Source organism: Mustela nivalis (assembly GCF_964662115.1).
Source record: "Mustela nivalis genome assembly, chromosome: 1".
Taxonomy (NCBI): Eukaryota; Metazoa; Chordata; class Mammalia; order Carnivora; family Mustelidae; genus Mustela; species Mustela nivalis.
In genome coordinates, this window is record NC_139020.1 from 116,804,636 (window position 1) to 116,824,637 (window position 20,002).

General features: G+C 46.7%; 1 protein-coding gene and 1 long non-coding RNA gene across 3 annotated transcripts in view; one reads left to right on the forward strand and one right to left on the reverse strand.

Annotated features, from left to right (window-relative positions):
* The window catches only part of ITGB5 (integrin subunit beta 5), a 114,294-nt gene that overhangs the window by 58,042 nt on the left and 36,250 nt on the right, over positions 1-20,002 (forward strand). Inside the window, exons 6-9 of one of the 2 annotated variants that reach the window (XM_082699643.1) lie at positions 7,931-8,092; positions 9,574-9,669; positions 11,720-11,809; positions 19,047-19,181. In XM_082699643.1, the coding sequence (XP_082555769.1) occupies positions 7,931-8,092; positions 9,574-9,669; positions 11,720-11,809; positions 19,047-19,181 (483 nt within the window). The remainder of the gene's footprint in view (positions 1-7,930; positions 8,093-9,573; positions 9,670-11,719; positions 11,810-19,046; positions 19,182-20,002) is intronic. The other variant, XM_082699644.1, reaches the window with a different exon arrangement.
* LOC309848812 lies at positions 6,003-11,738 on the reverse strand. The gene is made up of 2 exons (XR_014303305.1): positions 11,489-11,738; positions 6,003-9,270 (listed from the first exon to the last, which is right to left on the reverse strand). It is a non-coding gene; the product is annotated as an uncharacterized lncRNA (long non-coding RNA).

Below are 20,002 nucleotides of genomic sequence, written 5' to 3' on the forward strand. Positions count from 1 at the left end.
TTTGAAGGAGGAAACAGACCTTGTGGTGAATTTGATGCAGGTCTGAGCAAAGAACCGGGAAAAGTTAAGTGAATGGCGACCTTGGCCGGATGCCCGATTTCTTGAAGCTGAGTCGGGTACATTTCCCTTCCCCCCAATCCCTGACATGTTCATCTCGCGGCTGACCTCTATGGCATTTAATGGAAACTGGCTTTTAAATATATTGTTTTTACTCTGAGACGTGAAGAAAAATGTAGCTACATAAATAGATCTAGGTTCTCCCCCCCCCTTAATTTTTTTTTTTTTTCTAAAAAGAGAATATGTTCAATCTAAAAGTATAGAAAATGCAGATGAGCAGAAAGTAGAATAAACATTGCCCATGATCCTACGGAGCAAAGATAAGATTGAATGCTTCTGAATTACAGACGGGTCAGGGATTTGCAACTCCATGAGAATACTGATTGATGGTCATTGTCATTTTTAACTATTCACTAGGTGCAGGTGGGGAGCTGGATGCCACCCCTATATGTCATCCTCTCTACGGCCCCATTTTGTCCGTATTCTGTCAGTATTCTGTTCTCTCCTTTTTATGAAGCAGAAGCTGCCCGGGAAGGACTGAGTAACTTGCCCCAGGTCAGAAAGACAGGTTGAGAGCGGAAGGATGGGGCCCCTCGCTGCTGTGCGTTGCTGCCCCGGACAAAAGAACATGTCCGAGCTGTGTTTCCTCCCACATGACGGACACGGGGTCTGTTTGTGTCATTTCTTGTAATTGAGACTTTGTGAGCAAACCAAGTCTTCCTTAAATGCAACAGCTTTATTGAGGAGATACATATATACACACAGATATACATACATATATATATATATATATATATATATATATATATATATAAAACAGATGTATAACAAACTAGACATTGAAAGTGTACAATTTAAGAAATTTGACACGTTTCCACACCACCTGTGAGATACACACACACACACACACATACACACACAACACACACACACAGCCCATGATCAAGATAACGAACATATCCTTCTCTCCCCAGGGAGCATTGGTTCTCCTTTGTCATTTCTCCCTCCTCCTCCTACTCCTCCTCACCCCAGGCAGCCCCTAATTAGCTTGCTGTCTCAGTACCTGAGTTTGCATTTGCTAAAATTGTCTATATTCAGCATACATACCTTTTTGGCCTGGTTTCTTTCACCGAGCGCAGTGACTTTGAAACTTACCTGTGCTGTCCAGTGTCTCCATCCTTCCATTGCATGGACAGACCGCGACTTGTTTATCTGTCCGTGTGTGGCTGGGTGTTTGGGTGGTTTTGCGATATCTGGTCGTTCTGGCCTATTGCAAACAGAACTGCTCTGAATGTGTGCATTCAAGTGTTTGCGTAGATGTTCGCTTTTGTTTCTTTTGTTTCTGTAGCTGGGAGTGGACTTGCTGGGTCATCTGGTGGATGTTGAACCTTTTAAGAAACTGCCAGACTGTTTTCCAGAGCACACGTATCATCTTATGTGGCTTGTGGTGGCGTGTGACTCCACATCCCCCTCAGTATTTGATGTGGTCGGTCTTTTTCGGTTCAGCGATTCTTTTAGGTGTGCGGTAGAATCTCATTGAGGTTTGAGGTTTTAACTCAAGGCCTTTTTCAGCTTCTCTGTGTGCCGTCCTTCGTAGCCCCTGTGACCGTGGCGGAGCCTCCCACATCCAGCAGAGTAAGGCCAAGGGAGAAAATGCAGGAATTAGTACCAGTCTTCGAGTAATAACCGCAGACCCTTTGTGTAGCCCCTCTTTTATGTGCTAAGGGCTTTGTAATACATGATGTCTACACCCAGCTTCAGCCCTGCAAAATAGGATTTCCTCCATTTTTGTTGCGGATGGAGAAACCAAGGTCGAGAGAGGCATCTCAGAGCAAAGCAGGTTTGATCTCAGCCTCATTTGCTCAAAAGCTCGTGTACTCTCTCTCCCACGCCACACTCCATCCTGCAGCTGTCCTTTCTTGAAAAAAAGCCATCTGCTGTCCCACCTTTGCTCTCTGCCCCAGACATGGCAGACAGAACTTAAGCCTTCCAAATAGTCCAGGCGGACTGTAGGAAAATTATTTCTAATGTGAATTCTCCGTGGAGTCCCTGCTTCCAAAATCGGAGCCCAAAAGCCTGGGCAAATGAATAAGCATGGCCGGACTCATTCTCTGCAGCCCAGCCTCTGGGCCAAGTTTGTTAAGGTCACTTACGTAATAAGAGTCCAGTTCAGGGAAAACAGAATTATTATTATTAGGCTGCGCCATTCTTTGTTTATAGAGCTATTTCTGTTTCAGATGCAACCTTTCAATTTAACAAACATTTATCTTGGACTTGGCAGCCAGTAGTTGAGAGACTACTAAGTATTTTAATATTTTATTTATTTATTTTGACAGGCAGAGATCACAAGTAGGCAGAGAGGCAGGCAGAGAGAGAGGGGGAAGCAGGCTCCCCGCCGAGCAGAGAGCCCGATGCAGGGCTCAATCCCAGGACCCAGAGATCATGACCTGAGCCAAAAGCAGAGGCTTTAGCCCACTGAGCCACCCCGGTGCCTGGAGACTACTGAGTATTTTATTGAATTCTTTCATTTCTTTCTCTCTCTCTCTCTCTCACACACACACACACACCCCTATCCCATCCTCTCTCTCTACATGATTGGCCAGTCCAGCTTTGTGAGTAAGAAAGAGATCTCCTGAATGGGGCTTCTCTGGTTCCTACTTGTTCAGTGACCTTGGGCTAGTGACTTAGCGTCTCTGGACACCGCTTTCCCCATCTTCACGACGGCGGTGTATTCCCTGCATTATAAGGGCTGTGGTGAAGATTACAGAAGAGTGAGTGGAAGTGATCAATAAATGTTTAGTATTATTCCTGTTTTTACTAGCAAGAAGAAAAGCTCTTAAGGCATTAAGTAATCTGGTCAAAGCTGCACAGGTAATTAGGGGTGACGGCAAAATGGAAATGCCTATCTCTGGGCCCCCAGGTTCCACACTGTTCTGTGCCCTTGCTGCCAGCCTCCTTTAGGTCCCTACAAGCCCCTGGGGAAGCTGGTGCAGAAGGGAAGGCAGAAGTGGCTGAACAACAGACCAGTGTTCACAGCCCAGTCTTGGGAAAGTGGTGCTTGCTTATGAAAGACAGTTGGGCGCACAATGGAAGAAAGAAAAAGATACTGCCTGTCATCTCGCCCCCAACCACATTATGGTGTATGTCGTGTCAACTGCTTTGACTCTCTTTTTTCGAGAAAGTCCGGCTCGTTTCTCATGGTTTGCAGTCATGCCATCATCATAGTATGCTATATGTGGTTTTCCACTTAATATCACACACGTTTACCCAAAATTTCATACTTTTTATGGACATAATTTCTAATAGCCAGAGAAGAGATCTCTTCGTTTACTTAACCATTCCTGAATAAGGGTACTCACATCTTCCCTTGTGCATCACTACTGGTGAAAAGACTGCTGTGCGTACTTCGGGAGACTTACTGCAGACCGAGTCCCTTGGAGTAGAATCATCGAGTCAAAAGATGTATACTTCTTGAAGGGTGTTTGTTTTAAGTCACATTAAGGGGGGGATAATTTACATAGAGTAAAATTCACCCTTTTGGGCTCAAGTCTTCCAGCCGCCCACAGTGAAGATCGGGGTTATTTTCCTCCCCCAGAAGGTTCCCTAGCATCCCTTTGTTGCTGGGCCCCTCCCTCGACCCTCAGCCGTTGGCAACTACCAGTTTGTTTCTGTCCCTACCAGTTTGTTTTTGTCGTTTCCCTAGTGTCATGTGAATGGAGTTAACACGTGGCCTTTGGATTCTGGTGTTTTTCACTTAATATAATGCTTCGGAGATCTGTCCAGGTCTTTTGTGTGTGCGAGTGTGTGTGTGTTAGGAGTTTGTTCCTTTTGGTGCAGAACAGTCTCCCATTGTACAGATGTACAACATTGTGTCTTTCTGTTCACCGCTCGGTGTCTCGACTTTTTGGTGATCTTGAATAGCTCCTATAAATATTTGCACAGAGGGGTGCCTGACTGGCTCTTTCTGACTCTTGATCTTGGGGTTGTAAGTTCAAGCCCCACGTTGGATGTAGAGATTCCTTAAAAACAAAACCATAGAAAAATGCATTCACGTAGAAATCTTCATGTGAGCACAAGTTTTCATTTCCTGTGGGTAAATACCAAAGGAGGGGGATTGCTGGGTTGATGGTAATTGTATGTGTAACTTTATAAGAATCTGCCAAGCTGTTTCCAAAGTTGCTGGAATGTTTGTAATCTCAGTACACCATATCCCTTCAGCACTTGGTATTATCAGGATTGGTGTGGTAGCTATTGGAGTAGCTATCTAGTGCATTCTTATTGTGGTTTTAATGTGCAGTTCCTTCATGCCTAATGATGTTGAGGACCCTTTCATGTGCTTATTTCCATCCATCTCCCTTCTTTGGTGAAATGTCAGTTCAAGTCTCTGTCTTTTTAAATTCAGTTGTCTGTTTTTGTACTGACCTACGAGAGTTCTTCAGGTGTTCTACAGACAGGTTATCAGATTTTTATTTCTTTGAAAATGTTTTCTCCCAGTCCACACCTTCTCACTTCATTTTCTTAATGGTGTCTTTCAAAGAGCAGATGTTTTTAATTTTTTTTAATATTTTATTTATTTATTTGTCAGAGAGAGAGAGAGAGAGAGCGAGCACAGGCAGAGTGGCAGGCAGAGTCAGAGGGAGAGGCAGGCTCGCCGCGGAGCAAGGAACCCGATGTGGGACTCAATCCCAGGACGCTGGGATCATGACCTGAGCCAAAGGCAGCTGCTCAACCAACTGAGCCACCCAGGCGTCCCAGATGTTTTTAATTTTGATGAAGTCCAGTTTGTCAATTTTTATCCTGTGAATCATCTTATCTAAGAAATCTCTTCCTATAGGAAGGTCACAAAGGTTTTTTCCTTTTTCTTCAGAATCTTAAGTCTAGTTAATTTTTTAATCTCTTCAGTAAGAGGTATGGGTTGAGCTTCATTTTTGTCCATATGGATGTCTAATTGTTCGAGTACCTTCTGTTGAATTGACCATCTCTGTGTGAGTCTGTTTATCTCTGTCATGCTCCACCATTGATGTTTATTGGCTGTCTTAATTACTGATGCTTTGTAATAAGCCTTGACTTTAGATAATCTAGAGCTTCTCAACTTTGTTGTTTTTAGAAAATTATGTGGCTAGTATCTGTGATTTGCCTTTCCATATGAATTTTAGATTAAACTTATTTTTAATTTAAATTAAATTAAAAACTTTAAACTTCTTGGCTTTTGATTGGGATTGTGCCAAGTTTATAGGTCCATCTGGGAAGAGATGACATCTCAGTAACATACTTCTGATCCATGGAAACTAACTCTGTACATTTTTTTAGGTCTCTGATCTTTTTCTAAGGTTCTTAATACACTGTCAGATTAGGGGTGGTTTTACTTTCTTGTCAGGGTGGTTAGCACATTGTTGTATCCTCGTGGATAGCAGATCCACATTTTTTCTGCAAAAAGTGCTATTGGTTTACATTCCGCCCCCCCCCACCCCAACCTTTTTTGGAGGGGAGGTCAGAGGGAGAGCAAGAATCTTTTCTTAATTTTTTAAAAAATTTTTTAAAAATTTTATTCTTTTAAGATTTTGTTTATTTATTTGACAGACAGAGATCACAAGCAGGCAGAGAGAGAGGAGGGGAAGCAGGCTCCCTGCTGAGCAGAGAGCCCAATGCGGGACTTGATCCCAGCACTCTGGGATCACGACCGGAGCCAAAGGCAGAGACTTTAACCCACTGACCACCGAGGCGCCCCGAGAGCGAGGATCTTAAGCAGGCTCCACGCCCTGCACAGAGCCCAGCACCAGGCTCCATCTCACAAGCCTGAGATCATGACCTGAGTCAGATGTTTGACTGAGCCATCTAGGCGCCCCTACGCTCTCTTGATTATGCTTTGTCTCCTAAGCATCCTGCCCTCCCACACTCCATGGCTTATAATGTGCTGCTTTATGTATTTCACAGTTTTAAACTTCTTTTTTCAAGGATTTTATTTATTTATTTGAGAGAGAGAGCACGAGTGGGGGCAAGGACAGAGGAGGAGGGAGAAGCAAACTCCCCACTGAGCAGGAAGCCTGACATGGGACTTGATCCCAGGACCCTGGGGTCATGACCTGAGCTGAACACAAATGCTTAACCAACTCTGCCACTCATATGCCCCTCACGGTTTTAAACTCTTTATCAAAGTCCAATATTATGTGCAGAAAACAACATAAGAGTGCATTGCTGTAAATTTTCACAAGGTGGAAATACCAGGTATCAGGTCAGTAAACAGAAGATCACCAGCAACCCAGAAGCCTCCTTGTGACTTTTGTTAGTTATTAACGCCCCCCGGTTGTGCCTCCAAGGGGAACCACTGTTTTGACTTCTAACACCACAGATTAGTTTTGTCATGGCTTAGATTTCATTGCTGTCAGAGACCTAGGCTTCTCGTTCTAGGTCTCCAAAATGTGGTTGCCCTCCCTTTGTGTCTTTGCTAGTGCCTAGAACACCCACCCCCCTCTTCTGCCTCCTCCTTCATGTCTTCTTCCAGCTTCCTTGAAGAGCCCTCCGTATCCTTCCAGCTCAGCTTACGTTTCACGTATCCTGGGGAGGCTTCCGTCTTCTCCCTCTCCCATTTCCATTGACATTGTGTGTACCTTCATTAGCATCCTCATCGTGATGTGTTGGAGCTGTGTTTCCATTTGCCTGTAAGCTCTTTGGGATCTGGAATAAGCTGTTTTGTGGACCCGCTCCATAGGGCCTGACACACAGTAGGAGATCAGCAGTCAAATGTTGGATGAATGTGGAGAGTCGAGGAGACTGATTCCCCAAGAGATAAGTTCCTTCTCACAGGAGGCATCCCTGCTCTCAGTCCTCATTGGCTTCTCTTCAGCCTCTTTTTCTCCCTCTCATTAGTCTGATATTTTGTGATTTTTTTTTTTCCATGCTGCTTTTGGAGCAAGTGAGAAAAATGTTATAGCTCTTTAAGGCTGTTAAATTCATCAGTATGGTAATAAGAAAGATGGTGATGCCCTCAACTCCCCATCTCTCTGAAGCACAACTGCCCTTGACTCATGAAGTCTGTGAACCCAGACTTTGGCTTTCCTGTCAAGTGTGCATGTGTAGATAACGCTCAGCATGTTTAATACTTCATGTGTTCACTCTGCTACCAACAGAGTGGTATTCGGGATGCCCTTTCACTATTTTGTGTCACATCGGAGCCACAGTGTCTCAGTCTGAGAAATAGAGTCTTTCCCTTACAGGTGTTCAGCTGTGCCTCTGACTGGAGTGGATGCAAGAAGCAGAGAAGGGAGGACAGAGCTAATCTGATTGACCTTAAACACTAAAGTAGCTCAGTTAGAGTGGTTTACACCTACCAGACTAAATGGCAGATTTTACCAAATCCTCCAAAGACAGATCCATTAATCACTGAAACACTCCATTCTGAGCAGTTTGTGTCTCGCTGGAGGACTGAAGTGTTCTTTATCAGTCTTCTTAAGATAAGGCCAGCCAGCCTGAGTGCCTCGTGGGGTTTGTGTTGAGGTGGACTAAAGGCTTTTCTGGGGAAGGAAGCTAAAAGGGGAAGCATCGAGAAGGGTAGCCCTCAGGTGTAACTGAAAGGAGCAGGGAAGATAGAATGGTTGGGAGGGAGGTTCCAGGCACATGGGCCAGTGTGGGCCCAGCTGTGGAGATCTGTCTCTGTGCACTTACGCTTCCTCAGTCCCGGCTGTGTCTCTTCTCAGCTCTGTGGAATCCTTCCTCTGGTTTCTATGAGTGTTCCCCCAGCTGTGCATGTAGGGAAATGCCTCTGATTCAGTCCTTGACCCTGGGCGATGGGCCTGTGCCCTGTCCAATGTCTTGGGGCAGGCCTGGGCAGCAGTCCAATGATGTTGCTTGGCACTCATCAAAGTTCTGTCCTCAGGAGAAGATTGGCTGGCGAAAGGATGCTCTACATTTGCTGGTGTTCACTACGGACGACGTGCCCCACATCGCGCTGGACGGAAAACTGGGGGGCCTGGTGCAGCCGCATGATGGCCAGTGCCACCTGAATGAGGCCAACGAGTACACTGTGTCCAATCAGATGGTGAGGGCCGGGGACCCCAGCCCCGCTCCCATGCTCCTATCCATGGGCCAAGCGCTCACCTGGCCCTTTACTCATGGGCTTTCCAATCTGTTCTGGAAACTGGGTTTCTGTGCCATCTCCCCCACTGGGCTTCCAGAACTCCTCATTAACTTAGAATGTTTCTCACGGATTTCTGTAGCTGCTTCATCTTCCAGCCAGTGTGCACTTAAATGCAAGCTAGTTAAGGAAGAGGTGACCAGGGCAGACAGGATAGATCCCAGAGGATGGAGGTGACCTTTCAGGAGTGCAGGGACTGTGTTGCTGTAGAGACCAAAACTGGGACAGAAGCTATAGGGCAAAACAAGTGAAGGTAAAACTTTGTAACTTCTAGAAATGAGCATCCTGAGGCACAGAGTTCTGTCGGGTCAGGAGTATGGCTGCAGAGGTGTGCACAGAATAGGAGGCCTCAAGGACCAATGTCCTTGGGGCAGGCCTGGGCAGCATAGTCTGTGACTATGACCATGTCATCTAAAACAGTTTATGCAAAATTTCAAACATATATAATAGTAGGTAGACCAGTGAAATGAATTCCTATATACCTGTTTCCCAGATACAACAATTAGCAAGATTTTGTCATACTTACTGTGCAGTTAAAAAAAAAAATAAAAATCTATATCTTTTCCTTCCCAAATCCATTCTGGTGTCTGGCTACAGAGAAATATTTTACAACATTTTTTGCTGGGCAAACCCATTTTCTCCAGTTTCAAGCCTCACATATTATCCAAGAATAATGAAGTCTGAAAAAAGGACTGATAATCATAAAACTTGGTAACTGTAGAGCTGTTGAGGACCTCTGTACCCATGTTAGCCCTTAAAATCCTTTGAGACATTAAAATCCTTTGGGACTGCCTCTCAGCCCCCACCCTCCCCTCCTCCCTGGCTCCCCTCCCACAGGCCAACTTTTGGTCCAGAGGTCAGCAGCCTCTTCTGCCTATTCTGAGTTGTGAGCAGGACCCATAACAGACATCAGCAGGCCCAGCTGCTGGGCTTAAGAGAGGGAAAACAGGGCAGGGAGATAGGGAGGAGGGGTCTTCAGGAAGAGAGGGAAGATAACAGGAGCTGATGGTAGATCACAGGGTGTGGTGGCTGGACTCTGGCGGGGGTGGGGGGGGGCGGCTGTCCTCTCTGTCCCATCCCTGCTGGAAGGATAGAGGGAGACACACGGCAGGTGTGGGACTCTCTCCTTCGTCACGTCTCCATTCTGGCTTAGGAGGGATGGGGCAATGCATCTAGTTTGGGGGGTGCCATAGGGTCCTTTCCTGAGATCTTGGCGTATTTCCTTAGTTTGAAGCTCGCAGCTGGGGCTTTCTTATTAAAGGTGGCCAGGGGAAGCTGCTTTTCTCAGCAACTGATGAATTCCCGAGTGCATGCTGGAGCTGGGGTCCACGGTCTCATCCTGTTGGAAACAGTACAGCCTTGACCTTTTTTTGCCTTGGCTCTAGGACTATCCATCCCTTGCCTTGCTTGGAGAGAAGTTGGCAGAGAACAATATCAACCTCATCTTTGCGGTGACAAAAAGCCATTATATGCTCTACAAGGTATGCCTGGAGGGAGTGAGGGAGGCTCATGGCCTGATTCCAGGGCCCATGATGATCCCAAGGTGAACGGGCGATTAGAATGTGGGGCGGTGGGGTGAGGAGTGTTAACGGCCTTGCTCTGTGTGGGAGGAGATCCACAGGAGGGCTGGAATATAGCCCTGTCTTGATCTAGTGGAAAATAACAGTATCGAAGAATATATTAGCATTCCCCTAGATGTGCATGCCTTTACAAGCAATGTAAACACAGTATCTAGTTTGATCCTGAGAAAAACTTTAGAAATAATATGAGCTCCCATTTTTCAGGTGATGAAATGGATATTCAGTGTCATAGGGAAGGACAATATAAAATAAAAATGTACGGAAAGAAAACCCAGGCAGTGGAGCAGGCTACATTACTAACTCCAGTATTCGGGGTTTTATGCCTTCTTTGCAGAGTAGGGCAGACCAGGGGCTTAGTCTGAGACAGGAATTCCCAAAGAAAGCAACAGATGTCTTTTTTTTTTTTTTTTTTAAAGATTTTATTTATTTGACAGATAGAGATCAGAAGTACGCAGAGAGAGAGAGGAGGAAGCAGGCTCTCCGCGGAGCGGACAGCCCAATGCGGGGCTCGATCCCAGGACCCTGGGATTATGACCCGAGCCGAAGGCAGAGGCTTTAACCCACTGAGCCACCCAGGCGCCCCAAGCAACAGATGTCTTGAGTGAATAGAGGAGTCTGTGTATGAATTGACTCTATGAGACTTTTCCTGGGTCACCCTCTAGACCGTCGTTGTAACTTCCCCTGTGAATGCGTTCTTTCTCACCATCTGGGCAAGTCACATTTTGAACTAGAAGTCTCCCAGTTACTCAGGTCGAGTGTGTGTAAGTGAGATGGAAAGCCCAGCTCCCCTCTGACTTCTTTGGCTTGAAAAGTTACTGAGAACTGAATCCGCAATCCTCCCCCAGCCCTGCCCGCCCTCCTCCCCCAGCCCTGCCCCCCCTCCTCCCCCAGCCCTGCCCGCCCTTCGGACCAGCGAGCTTCCATCCCCTCTCCAGACTGTTCTTAACTATCCACAGAAGAACCCCTGTCTGTGGTCTTCTCTTGCTTCTGCCTGAGATTATCACTGATCAAATACCACTTGCATCTGCTTGAGTTCTTTCTCTTCTTGTAGTCTGAATCAGTTTCAGAAGATGAAAACAAGGAATGAGGATTGTTTTCCTTATCTTGTGCAGAGGAAGATAGCAGGACAAAACCTGTCTGTTTACAAGGAACATTTCTAGAGGGATCAGTTGTACAGACTAGACTGGGTGTGTTTCCAGATACCTCAAGACAGAAGCAGTCCCCTGTGGCCTAAACCGTTCTTGCTTGGAACCAAGGACACCTTACTGAGGGAGTTGGCCAGTGTGGCCCAAGGCAGGCTGAGGACAGTGGGAGTTCCTGGAGGTCTCTGGCAGTCTAACATGTGACCTACTCAGGTGTTAGGACAAATGAAAGAGGAGAGGCAGCCACTTCAAGGCTGCCTCCTGTGCCCAGGATTTCACCCAGAGATACCCAGCTGTCCCTGGGAAGCCACCACTCACATCTCAGTTCCCCATTCAGGGAAGAGGCCATAGACTCTTGGAAGAGCTTCCCCCTTTGCTCCTGCTGAACACATTCAGGGCGTCCTTGAGCTGAACCTGGGAATACAGATCTATGTAGACTTGAGGAAAGACGGCAAGGATATCAAGACTAAGTTGCTCATAGAGGAGGGTGGAATTTCAGAGAGTTGTCTGTTGCGGGGGGGGGGGGGGGGAGGTCTCCCGGGAGGAGCAGGACATTCTGCTTCAGGAACAGATCTTACCAGGCCCTTTGAGGCAGACCTTCAGAGGTTGGTTTTCCACATGTGTGCGCCCCAGAGCCAGGTCCTCTCACCTTGCTTGTGACGTCTTCTCCAGTTTATGATGTGAGAGAGTGTGGTGCTGGGGGCTCCTTACTGGTCTAGCTCAGGAGAGCAGTTGGTATAGAAGGGAAAAATTGGCTTATATTTCTTCTTTCTTTCTTTCTTTTTCTTTTTCTTTTTTTTTTTTCCAAGAATTTCACAGCCCTGATACCTGGAACGACAGTGGAGATTTTACACGGAGACTCCAAAAATATCATTCAACTGATTATCAATGCGTACAATGTAAGTCATCAGTTTTTCCCTATGGCCACCCCACCCCACCCCACCCTGTCCCGCTGAGGCTCCAGGAGCTGACGTGCACAAAGGTGGGCTGTGAATTAGGCTGGCGTATGTGGCTCTGCTTCCTGCTACCTGTCTCTCTCTCACTCTCTCTCTCTCTCTTTTTTTTTTTTTTTAAGATTTTATTTGTTTGACACAGAAAGAGAAAGAGAGAGAGCAAAGCAGGGGGAGTGGCAGGTAGAGGGAGAACAGGCTGCCCACTGAATAGGGAATCCAAGCGGGGCTCGATCCCAGGACCCTGGGACCATGACTCAAGCCAAGGCAGACGCTTAACTGACTGAGCCCTCAAGCATCCCTCTGCGGCCGGTCTCTTGAGTTTGATGCCTTCTTCCTTCACTCAGGTTTGGGCTGGAGACCATCCTGCTTGCTGCATCCTCTCCCCTTACCTCTGCCATCTTGATTCTCAACAAACATTAAACCCAGTAATCAGTAAATGGTATAGTCAGGCTCAGGCCAATGGCCCCCAGACATGCCTGGGTTCTGACTTCATGAAAACTTGGGCCCACGGGAGCGCTATGCTTGAGGGGGGCACAGGTTCTCTGCACCTACCCGGTTGCCCAGGTGATCCTGCCTGCATGTTGGCAGGAAGAGAGAAGCACGCCTGCTGACCTCACCTCCCAGTGGGCAGGGCAGTCAGCATTCCCCAGGCTCTTGGAGCTCCGCAGAGAGCTGCAGACTGCCATGGACTGTAAGAATCAGGCCCCTTGCCTGCCCACTTAGGTCTGGTTGTAATCAGGGCCTTTCAGAGGGAGGCTGAGAGGGCCTGGTGAGTTCTGTGCTCTGTAACTCATCACCCGGACTTGGCTGCCTGTGAGCGGAAGTGGAGCACTGCCAGAGGCGCTCCAGCTGTCCCTTCCCCATGCCAAGCTCGTCTCCAGGATTCCTAGACCCTTCTCCTTCCTCTCCTCCTTTCCCTCAGTTCTGTGGACCCAGGAAGTACTTGACTCGGACCTACTTTTCTCAGGAAGATGGCAGGCCCAGTTTCTTGTGCAGGCAAGTCGGGACGCTCAGCTGTCCCCTCCTTGCAATGACCCACAAGGGTTGTAGCTTCCAGGATCCACCCAGCCCCTCATGGGGCCAGCTAATTCCCACACTGGAATTGAGTGCCTCTTCCTGTTAAAACAAAGTTATGCATAAAGTAAATATAGTTGAAGTAGCACTATTAGTCCTAACCTTATGTAAAATAGACATTTATGGGCTAACCCAGGATCCACTATGGCATCACACGTGTGGTAGGAAAAACTACCTTCCCAGCCGTGACTGATGTGCAAGTGAGTATTTGGAACTCTGCCTCTCCAGTGTTGACTTTGTCAGACTACTGATGCAGTCCTGTTCTGACTTACGAAATATTGCTCAGCTGGACCAGGAGCCAGAGGTTGTGCGCTTGCCACTGGGGGACTCCAGGGCTGTCAGTTGGTCTCCTGGAGCTTCAGCATCCAAAAGGTGGTGAGCTGGAAGGCACTGAGGATTTGTGGATGGCTTTTGGTCCTCCACCCACCCCCATCTTCTAGTGCAGTGAAAGGTCCTCTTCTCACAAATGCCCCAGTCCCCCCTCCCTCTTGGAACTTCCTCTTGAGAGAAACCAAAGGCTTCCTTCCCCATCTTCTACCCCATTCCCCACATACGACATCCTCTTTTCTGTTCTGATTTTTAAGTCTTCACCAGACCCAGCAGGCCAGGGTTTCCAGGTTCACCTTATCTTCAGTGGTTTTCACATTTCCATGGTGAATGGAAACATGACCTACCAAGAGCATATCTGAGAAAAGATCGTGTGTGGGGGAGGGGGCCCAGGCCTGCTGAATGTCACCTCCTTTCTAAGGGCCATTCCTTGCTGGGAGCCTTTTGTCCTCAGCCTCTGGACACTGAACTAAAGGAGTCAGAGTGAGAGCCAGAACTCCCACCTGATGCTGCTGGACCCATTGTTACTGTGTGTGTGTGTGTGTGTGTGTATGCACTTAGCGTACCTAGCTCTGGCTTTCCTTCCACCTGCTTCTCTCCCTGGCCTGGGTCTGAACCCAGCTGCGACTGGGCTGTTGGCTTCTGTTTGTGTTACCTTGCCGTCTCGGCAGTTTGTGGTGGATTCCATGTGAGTCATGCAGCAGATGACTAAGTTTGGGTGTTGACTCCGACCCCCACCCCCTGCCCCGAGAGCTGGCCAGCCATCTGTGGGGATAGTCTGAAGAGATTTTGGGTGAAGCACAGGTAACAGTCGAAACAGCTGTGGGATTTAGCGAGGCTGAGGCGGGAGCAAGATGGGAAGGGTATGTGTAAGTCCGTGTCCTGCAGTCTCAAGTCTGTTGTAGACAGCTCTCATAGTGGGAAATCTTCAACTCTGGGCTTTGATTTCTGTATTTTCGTTTGCTGTACCAAATTCTTCATTGTGAGAAATCACCAAGTCTCCTCCCAAGGGGGTTTGGCGGCGTGGAGCTTGGCTGTGCTGTCGGTGCTGGGAGAGGTTCTCTTCCAGAGCCTGGAGGGCGGCTCCGGGTGCTCACACACAATGCACCAGCGTTGTGTCACATTGAGAAAGGGCATGAGGACTTAGAATCATGGTGGCGGAGTAGGGGGCGGGGGGGTTTCTTTTCAGAGTGGGGAAGAACAGAAGGAGCTGGAAACTGCTAGCCTGGCATGTGGAGGGTAGTAGGAGAGGCTGTGGAAGATGTGTCTCCGAGCGAAGCACGTGTTTCTCTTTTTGTCGTTGCCATCAAGTCTGCGCCCACCCGTTCCACAGCTGGCCTGAGTTAAAGCAACTGCAGCTGTGACCTAGCCTGCCTGAGTATTTTAATAGCCTTTAAACTTCTGGCATCCTTGACATTGTCTCCTTGTCTTAGGATGAGGAGTAAGGAAACATCTTCAGGAGCAGATGTGGTGGGAGTTAATCGAATTCCAAGCATCCTGCAGGGGTCTTCATGTGCAAGAACTGCATTGCCTGAAGCTTGGATCCTCTATTTTATGCTCCATTCCATGTGGTCATTTATTCGGTCAACAGATAATATGCCAGTGGCCTAATGTGTGGCAGACATCATGTGTATCTTGGGGGGAAAACAAGTAAACAAAACACAGTCCTGCCCTTTGGGAGCCCATAGTCTTTTGCAGGAGATAGATGCATAGGACCAGAATGCAACCTGACTTTCCAAGGTGGGAACACTGTAGGGAGGAGGCCTGGTTCTGTCCTGCTTGCCAGCAGCTGAATATCCCTGGGTGATGCCTTTTCTTTGGCCTCTGTTCCCACTTCCATAAACTGACAGGTTGAACTGAATAATCTCCACGATTCCTGTCCCCTGCCCCCAACATCTTAAGAGTTTCTGATTCCTGTAGGGAGCAGGAATAATACAAACTTTAGATCACAACGCAAGGCTTTGGGGTCTTATGGCCAGAATGTAGCATAGATTTGATTTCCATCCATCATAGTTACCAGTTCATTCAGTAGGAATCCCAGTCTCCAGTGTTCTCTATCCCCCATTAACATGTTCAGGAGGCAGCTCCAGCAGATCTTGGGGAGGGAGCACAAGTGTTTCCTCCCAATGTCTTGTTGGCAAGACACGGGAGTTTTATGTGACTGACCCTAGGTCATTTTTTACATAGCTCCAATCTACCTAGCCCTTTTTTGATACACTGATTTGCCTCATTCTCATAGTTATTCACAATTAGGAAATATATATTTTTTCATTATTATTTTTTATTATGTTATGTTAGTCACCATACCGTATGTTATTAGTTTTTGATGTAGTGTTCCAAAATTCATTGTTTACGTATAACACACAGTGCTCCATGCAGTACATGCCCTCCTTAATACCCATCACCAGGCCAACTCATCCCTGTATCCCCTTCCCCTCCAAAACCCTTGGTTTGTTTCTCAGAGTCCACAGTCGCTCATGGTTCGTCTCCCCCTCCAATTTCCCCCCTTCATTTTTCCTCCCTTCTCCTAATGTCCTCCATGCTATGCCTTATGCTCCACTAGTAATTGAAACCATATGATAATTGATTCTCTCTGCTTGACTTATTTCACTCAGCATAATCTCCTCCAGCCCCATCCATGTTGATGCAAAAGTTGGGTATTCATCATTTCTGATGGCTGAGTAATATTCAGCTATATACAGAAGAATGAAACTCTACCATTCTCTTACACCTTACACGAAGATAAACTCAAAATGGATGAAAAACCTCAACGTGAGACAGGAATCCATCAGAATCCTAGAGGAGTACATAGGCAGGAACCTCTTCGACATCGGCCACAGCAACTTTTTTCAAGACACATCTCCAGAAACAAAGGAAACAAAAGTGAAAATGAACTTTTGGGACTTAAACCTTCTGCACAGCAAAGGAAACAGTCAGCAAAACAAAGAGGTAACCCACGGAATGGGAGAAGATATTTGCAAATGACACTGCCAACAAAGGGCTGATATCCAAGATCTATACAAAATTCCTCAAATTCAACACCCAAAAAACAGATAATCACGTCAAAAAATGGGCAGAGGACATGAACAGACACTTCTCCCAAAGAAGTCCTACAAATGGCCAACAGACACATGAAAAAATGGTCATCATCATTAGCCATCAGGGAGCTTCAAATCAAAACCTCACTGAGATACCACACCGGTTAGAATGGCCAGAATTAACAAGGAACAACAGATGTTGGCAAGGATGTAGAGAAAGGGGAACCCTCTCACACTGTTGGTGGGAATGAGGTTGGTGCAGCCACTTTGGAAAACAGTGTGGAGTGTCCTCAAAAAATTACAGATAGAATTACCCTATGGTTCAGTAATTCCATTACTGGGTATTTACCCAAAGAAAATGAAAACACAAATTTGAAAAGATGCACGTACCCCTATGTTTATTGCAGTGTTATTTACAAAAGCCAAGATATGGAAACAACCTAAGTATACAGTGGATATACACAATGGAATATTACACAGCCATAGAAAAATGGTAATTGTGCCATTTGTGACAACATGGGTAGTCCTAGAGGGTATTGTGCTAAGTGAAATAAGTTAGATTGAAAAAGACAAATACTATATGATTCTACTCAGAAGTAGAACCGTGTAAAAGAAAAAAAAAAAGCAGAATCAGATCTATAAATAGAACAAACTGATGGTTGCCAGAGGGGAGGGGAGGTAGGGGATTGGGCAAAATGGGTGAAGGGGAGAGAGGAAGAGATACAGCTTCTAGTTATGGAATGAGTAAGTCACAGGAAAAAAAAAAAAAAGGCACAGTATAAGCAATAAAAAAATTTTTGACCTGCCTCAAAAATAATTTTAAGTTTCTTCCACTAGGTCTAAACCCCTTAGTATAGCTACCATTAAAACACCCATCCATTCACTCACTCAACAGAAGCTTGTGTTCAGTACTAGGGAGAAATAGGATATGGCTCTGGGAGCTCCCTGCTCAGTGAGTTCGGGAGCTTTGTAAAGAACTGTGTTTTAGCAGGAGGGCACTGTGTATGTTGAGAGATACTCATGCAACTCTCGGCTGATTGAGGCTGGCACAAGAGGAAGTGGATTTAAGAGAGAGTATTTTTAGAGTTGTAGAAGCACTTGGACAATTTGTTGCAAAGGAGGAGACTATTTTTGGCAGAGAGTATTTTCAACAAGCCATTAATTTGTTGGAAAAACTGCATATTTAACTTATTCAAGTTTAGCACTACAGGCTCAGCAAAAAAAAAAAAAAAAAAAAAAAAAAAAAAAAAAAAACACAAAGAAAAGAACCCAAAAGAGGAAGAGGCAGTTCTGCTAGCCCTCTATTCAATGCCATGTTCCCTGAAGTGCACCTGAGAGGAGGGTGTGGGCCTCGGGGTCAGTTGAACTTGGGGTCCTTGTATCTATGTATAAACAAATTTATTTTTTGTAAGACCCAAGCCAGTTCCTTTGCCCTGAGTCACCAAAGTGTGCCCTCTTTAGAGATTTTCAATGGCAGGCTTTTCAATGTACAGGCGTGCAGAAATTTGTACAAACTCTTCACAAGCTAAATAGCTCTGACAATCCAGCACCCAGATCAAAAAACGATATTACTAATACCCAGAACCACCTATTATGCCCTCTTCTACTGTTTATCGCTCCAAGGGTAACCATTAATTTTGCCTCTTTTTAAATGTCATATAAATAGAATCATACAGTATATATCCTCTTTGGGTCTGACTTCTTTCAGGCAGGGTTACAAGATTCATTTATGTCATGGGATGTAGTGATACTTCATTAATTGTTACTATATGGTGTTCTGTGTGAACACACCATAATTGTTTTTGTTAAAGGTCTCTTCTACCATTGACAGGCATTTGGATGGTTCTGGTTTCTAGCTGCTGTGGACAGTGTTGCTATGAACATTCTCATGCGTGTCTCTGGTCAGTACATGTCTCTATTGGGTATAAGCCTACAGTGAATTACTAAGTCCAAGGTTGGTCTAGGCTTTGGTAGACAGTGCCTCATGGTTTTCTCAAAGCTTGTATCAGTCAGACTCACACCAGCAGAGTGGAGGCCCAGGGGCTCCACACATCTTTCCAACACTTGATATTTTTCGTCTTTTATTTTTTCTTTTCTGATGGGTAACTTTGGCTTGACTTTTATTTCATTCGCCATCTTGAGAACATTATCCCCATGTAAGATACTATTCTTTTAGAATATGGTTCAAAACTCAGTGAACGTGGCCCTCATCTGATGGAGGGTGGGTGTGATTGCAAGGATCAGCCAGGTGGATTCTAGGAGGAAGTGCCTGCTGAACTGGTTTGGAAGATTGACAAGATGCTAGCCAGGGGAAGAGAAGCCATTGACCGAGGGAACGCTATCCCAGGCCCATTAAACCACTAAAGTCTAGGGAGCACATGGCAAGATTTGAGGAGCTGAGTGTCCAAAGCTGAGTGGGATGAGAGGTGACTCTGGAGTGGTGAGTGGGGACAGAATATCACCCCCTGGAAGCAGATAAAGTTACCATATGGCAGGTGGACCACTGTCAACCTCTCTGAGCTCACGGAGGGAGAGCTCGGGCCAGGTCTGGCAAGGGTGGTGTGTAGTGTGCAGAGAAGGGAAAGGATGAGGGATGGGTGGTGAACCAAGCCCAGTGGCTCTTGCCTTGGCCTGAGGCTCCTAAGTTAGGGACGGTCCTGTGGGCCTCCAAGGACCAGTGTAGAGAGCATCTCTGCTGCAGCCTGCTCTAAATGGTTCTGGCTCCATCTTCTCTCTCTGTTCAGAGCATCCGGTCAAAAGTGGAGGTGTCTGTCTGGGATCAGCCTGAGGACCTTAATCTGTTCTTCACTGCTACCTGCCAGGACGGTGTGTCCTACCCCGGCCAGAGGAAGTGTGAAGGCCTGAAGATCGGGGACACAGTAAGTTCTCACCCCCAACTAAACTTGCTAGCATTGGTCATCATTCTTTGGCTTCTGGTAACTTTTATGACTTATCAGAACTTTTCGGGGATTTTATTCTGTCTTCCAACTCTGCGTCATGGTGGGGTGCCTGTTCTGTGCTGTTTCCGGGGTGCAAGGTGGACTTGTTAGAGGACTTCAGTCAGGAGGCAGCACCCTGGCCACTGCCACACGAGACTTCCTCAAGTTGACGTTGTGCCCTTGGCGTTTGAAAACATGATCTTCATTGGGCAGGAATGAAATTAGGTGGGAGAGTATGGTGGGAATGAGAGAACTGGCCTTCATTCCTAGTCTTCGACAACTTGCTCTGAGCCTTGGATAATCTGACCCTCGCTTTTTCCGTCTGCAGATTAGGAAGAAAGCCATCCATCTCTGATTTGATCCAGTGGGGTGGATAACCACAGCGGTGGAGGGCATAGAACCTTTGCGTGGATTAAGGGGCTGATGGGGAAGAAAGACAATGAGTTTGCTCTGTGTTCCTCACCACTCCCCTGTGGGGAAGGTAGTGTTACTTAGGTTGGCAGGTGAGAAAAGCAGAGCCAGGGCTTTCTGGCTGTGATACTGGTACCCTCGACCACCATTCCCTGGCCTCTTGCTGCCTGTGATTCTGTTCTCTCCTGTCTGTTCCAGAGGGTTTATTTTGGATCAAAGTATGATAGCAAAGAACTGTGGGGGGGTGTGCTCTGCACGGGGATCGTGGCTTATTGAGTGCCTTTCCGTGCCTTACCTCATTCAGTGTGCACACACACACCCGGGGGAACGGGGTGCTGTGCTCACTGCTG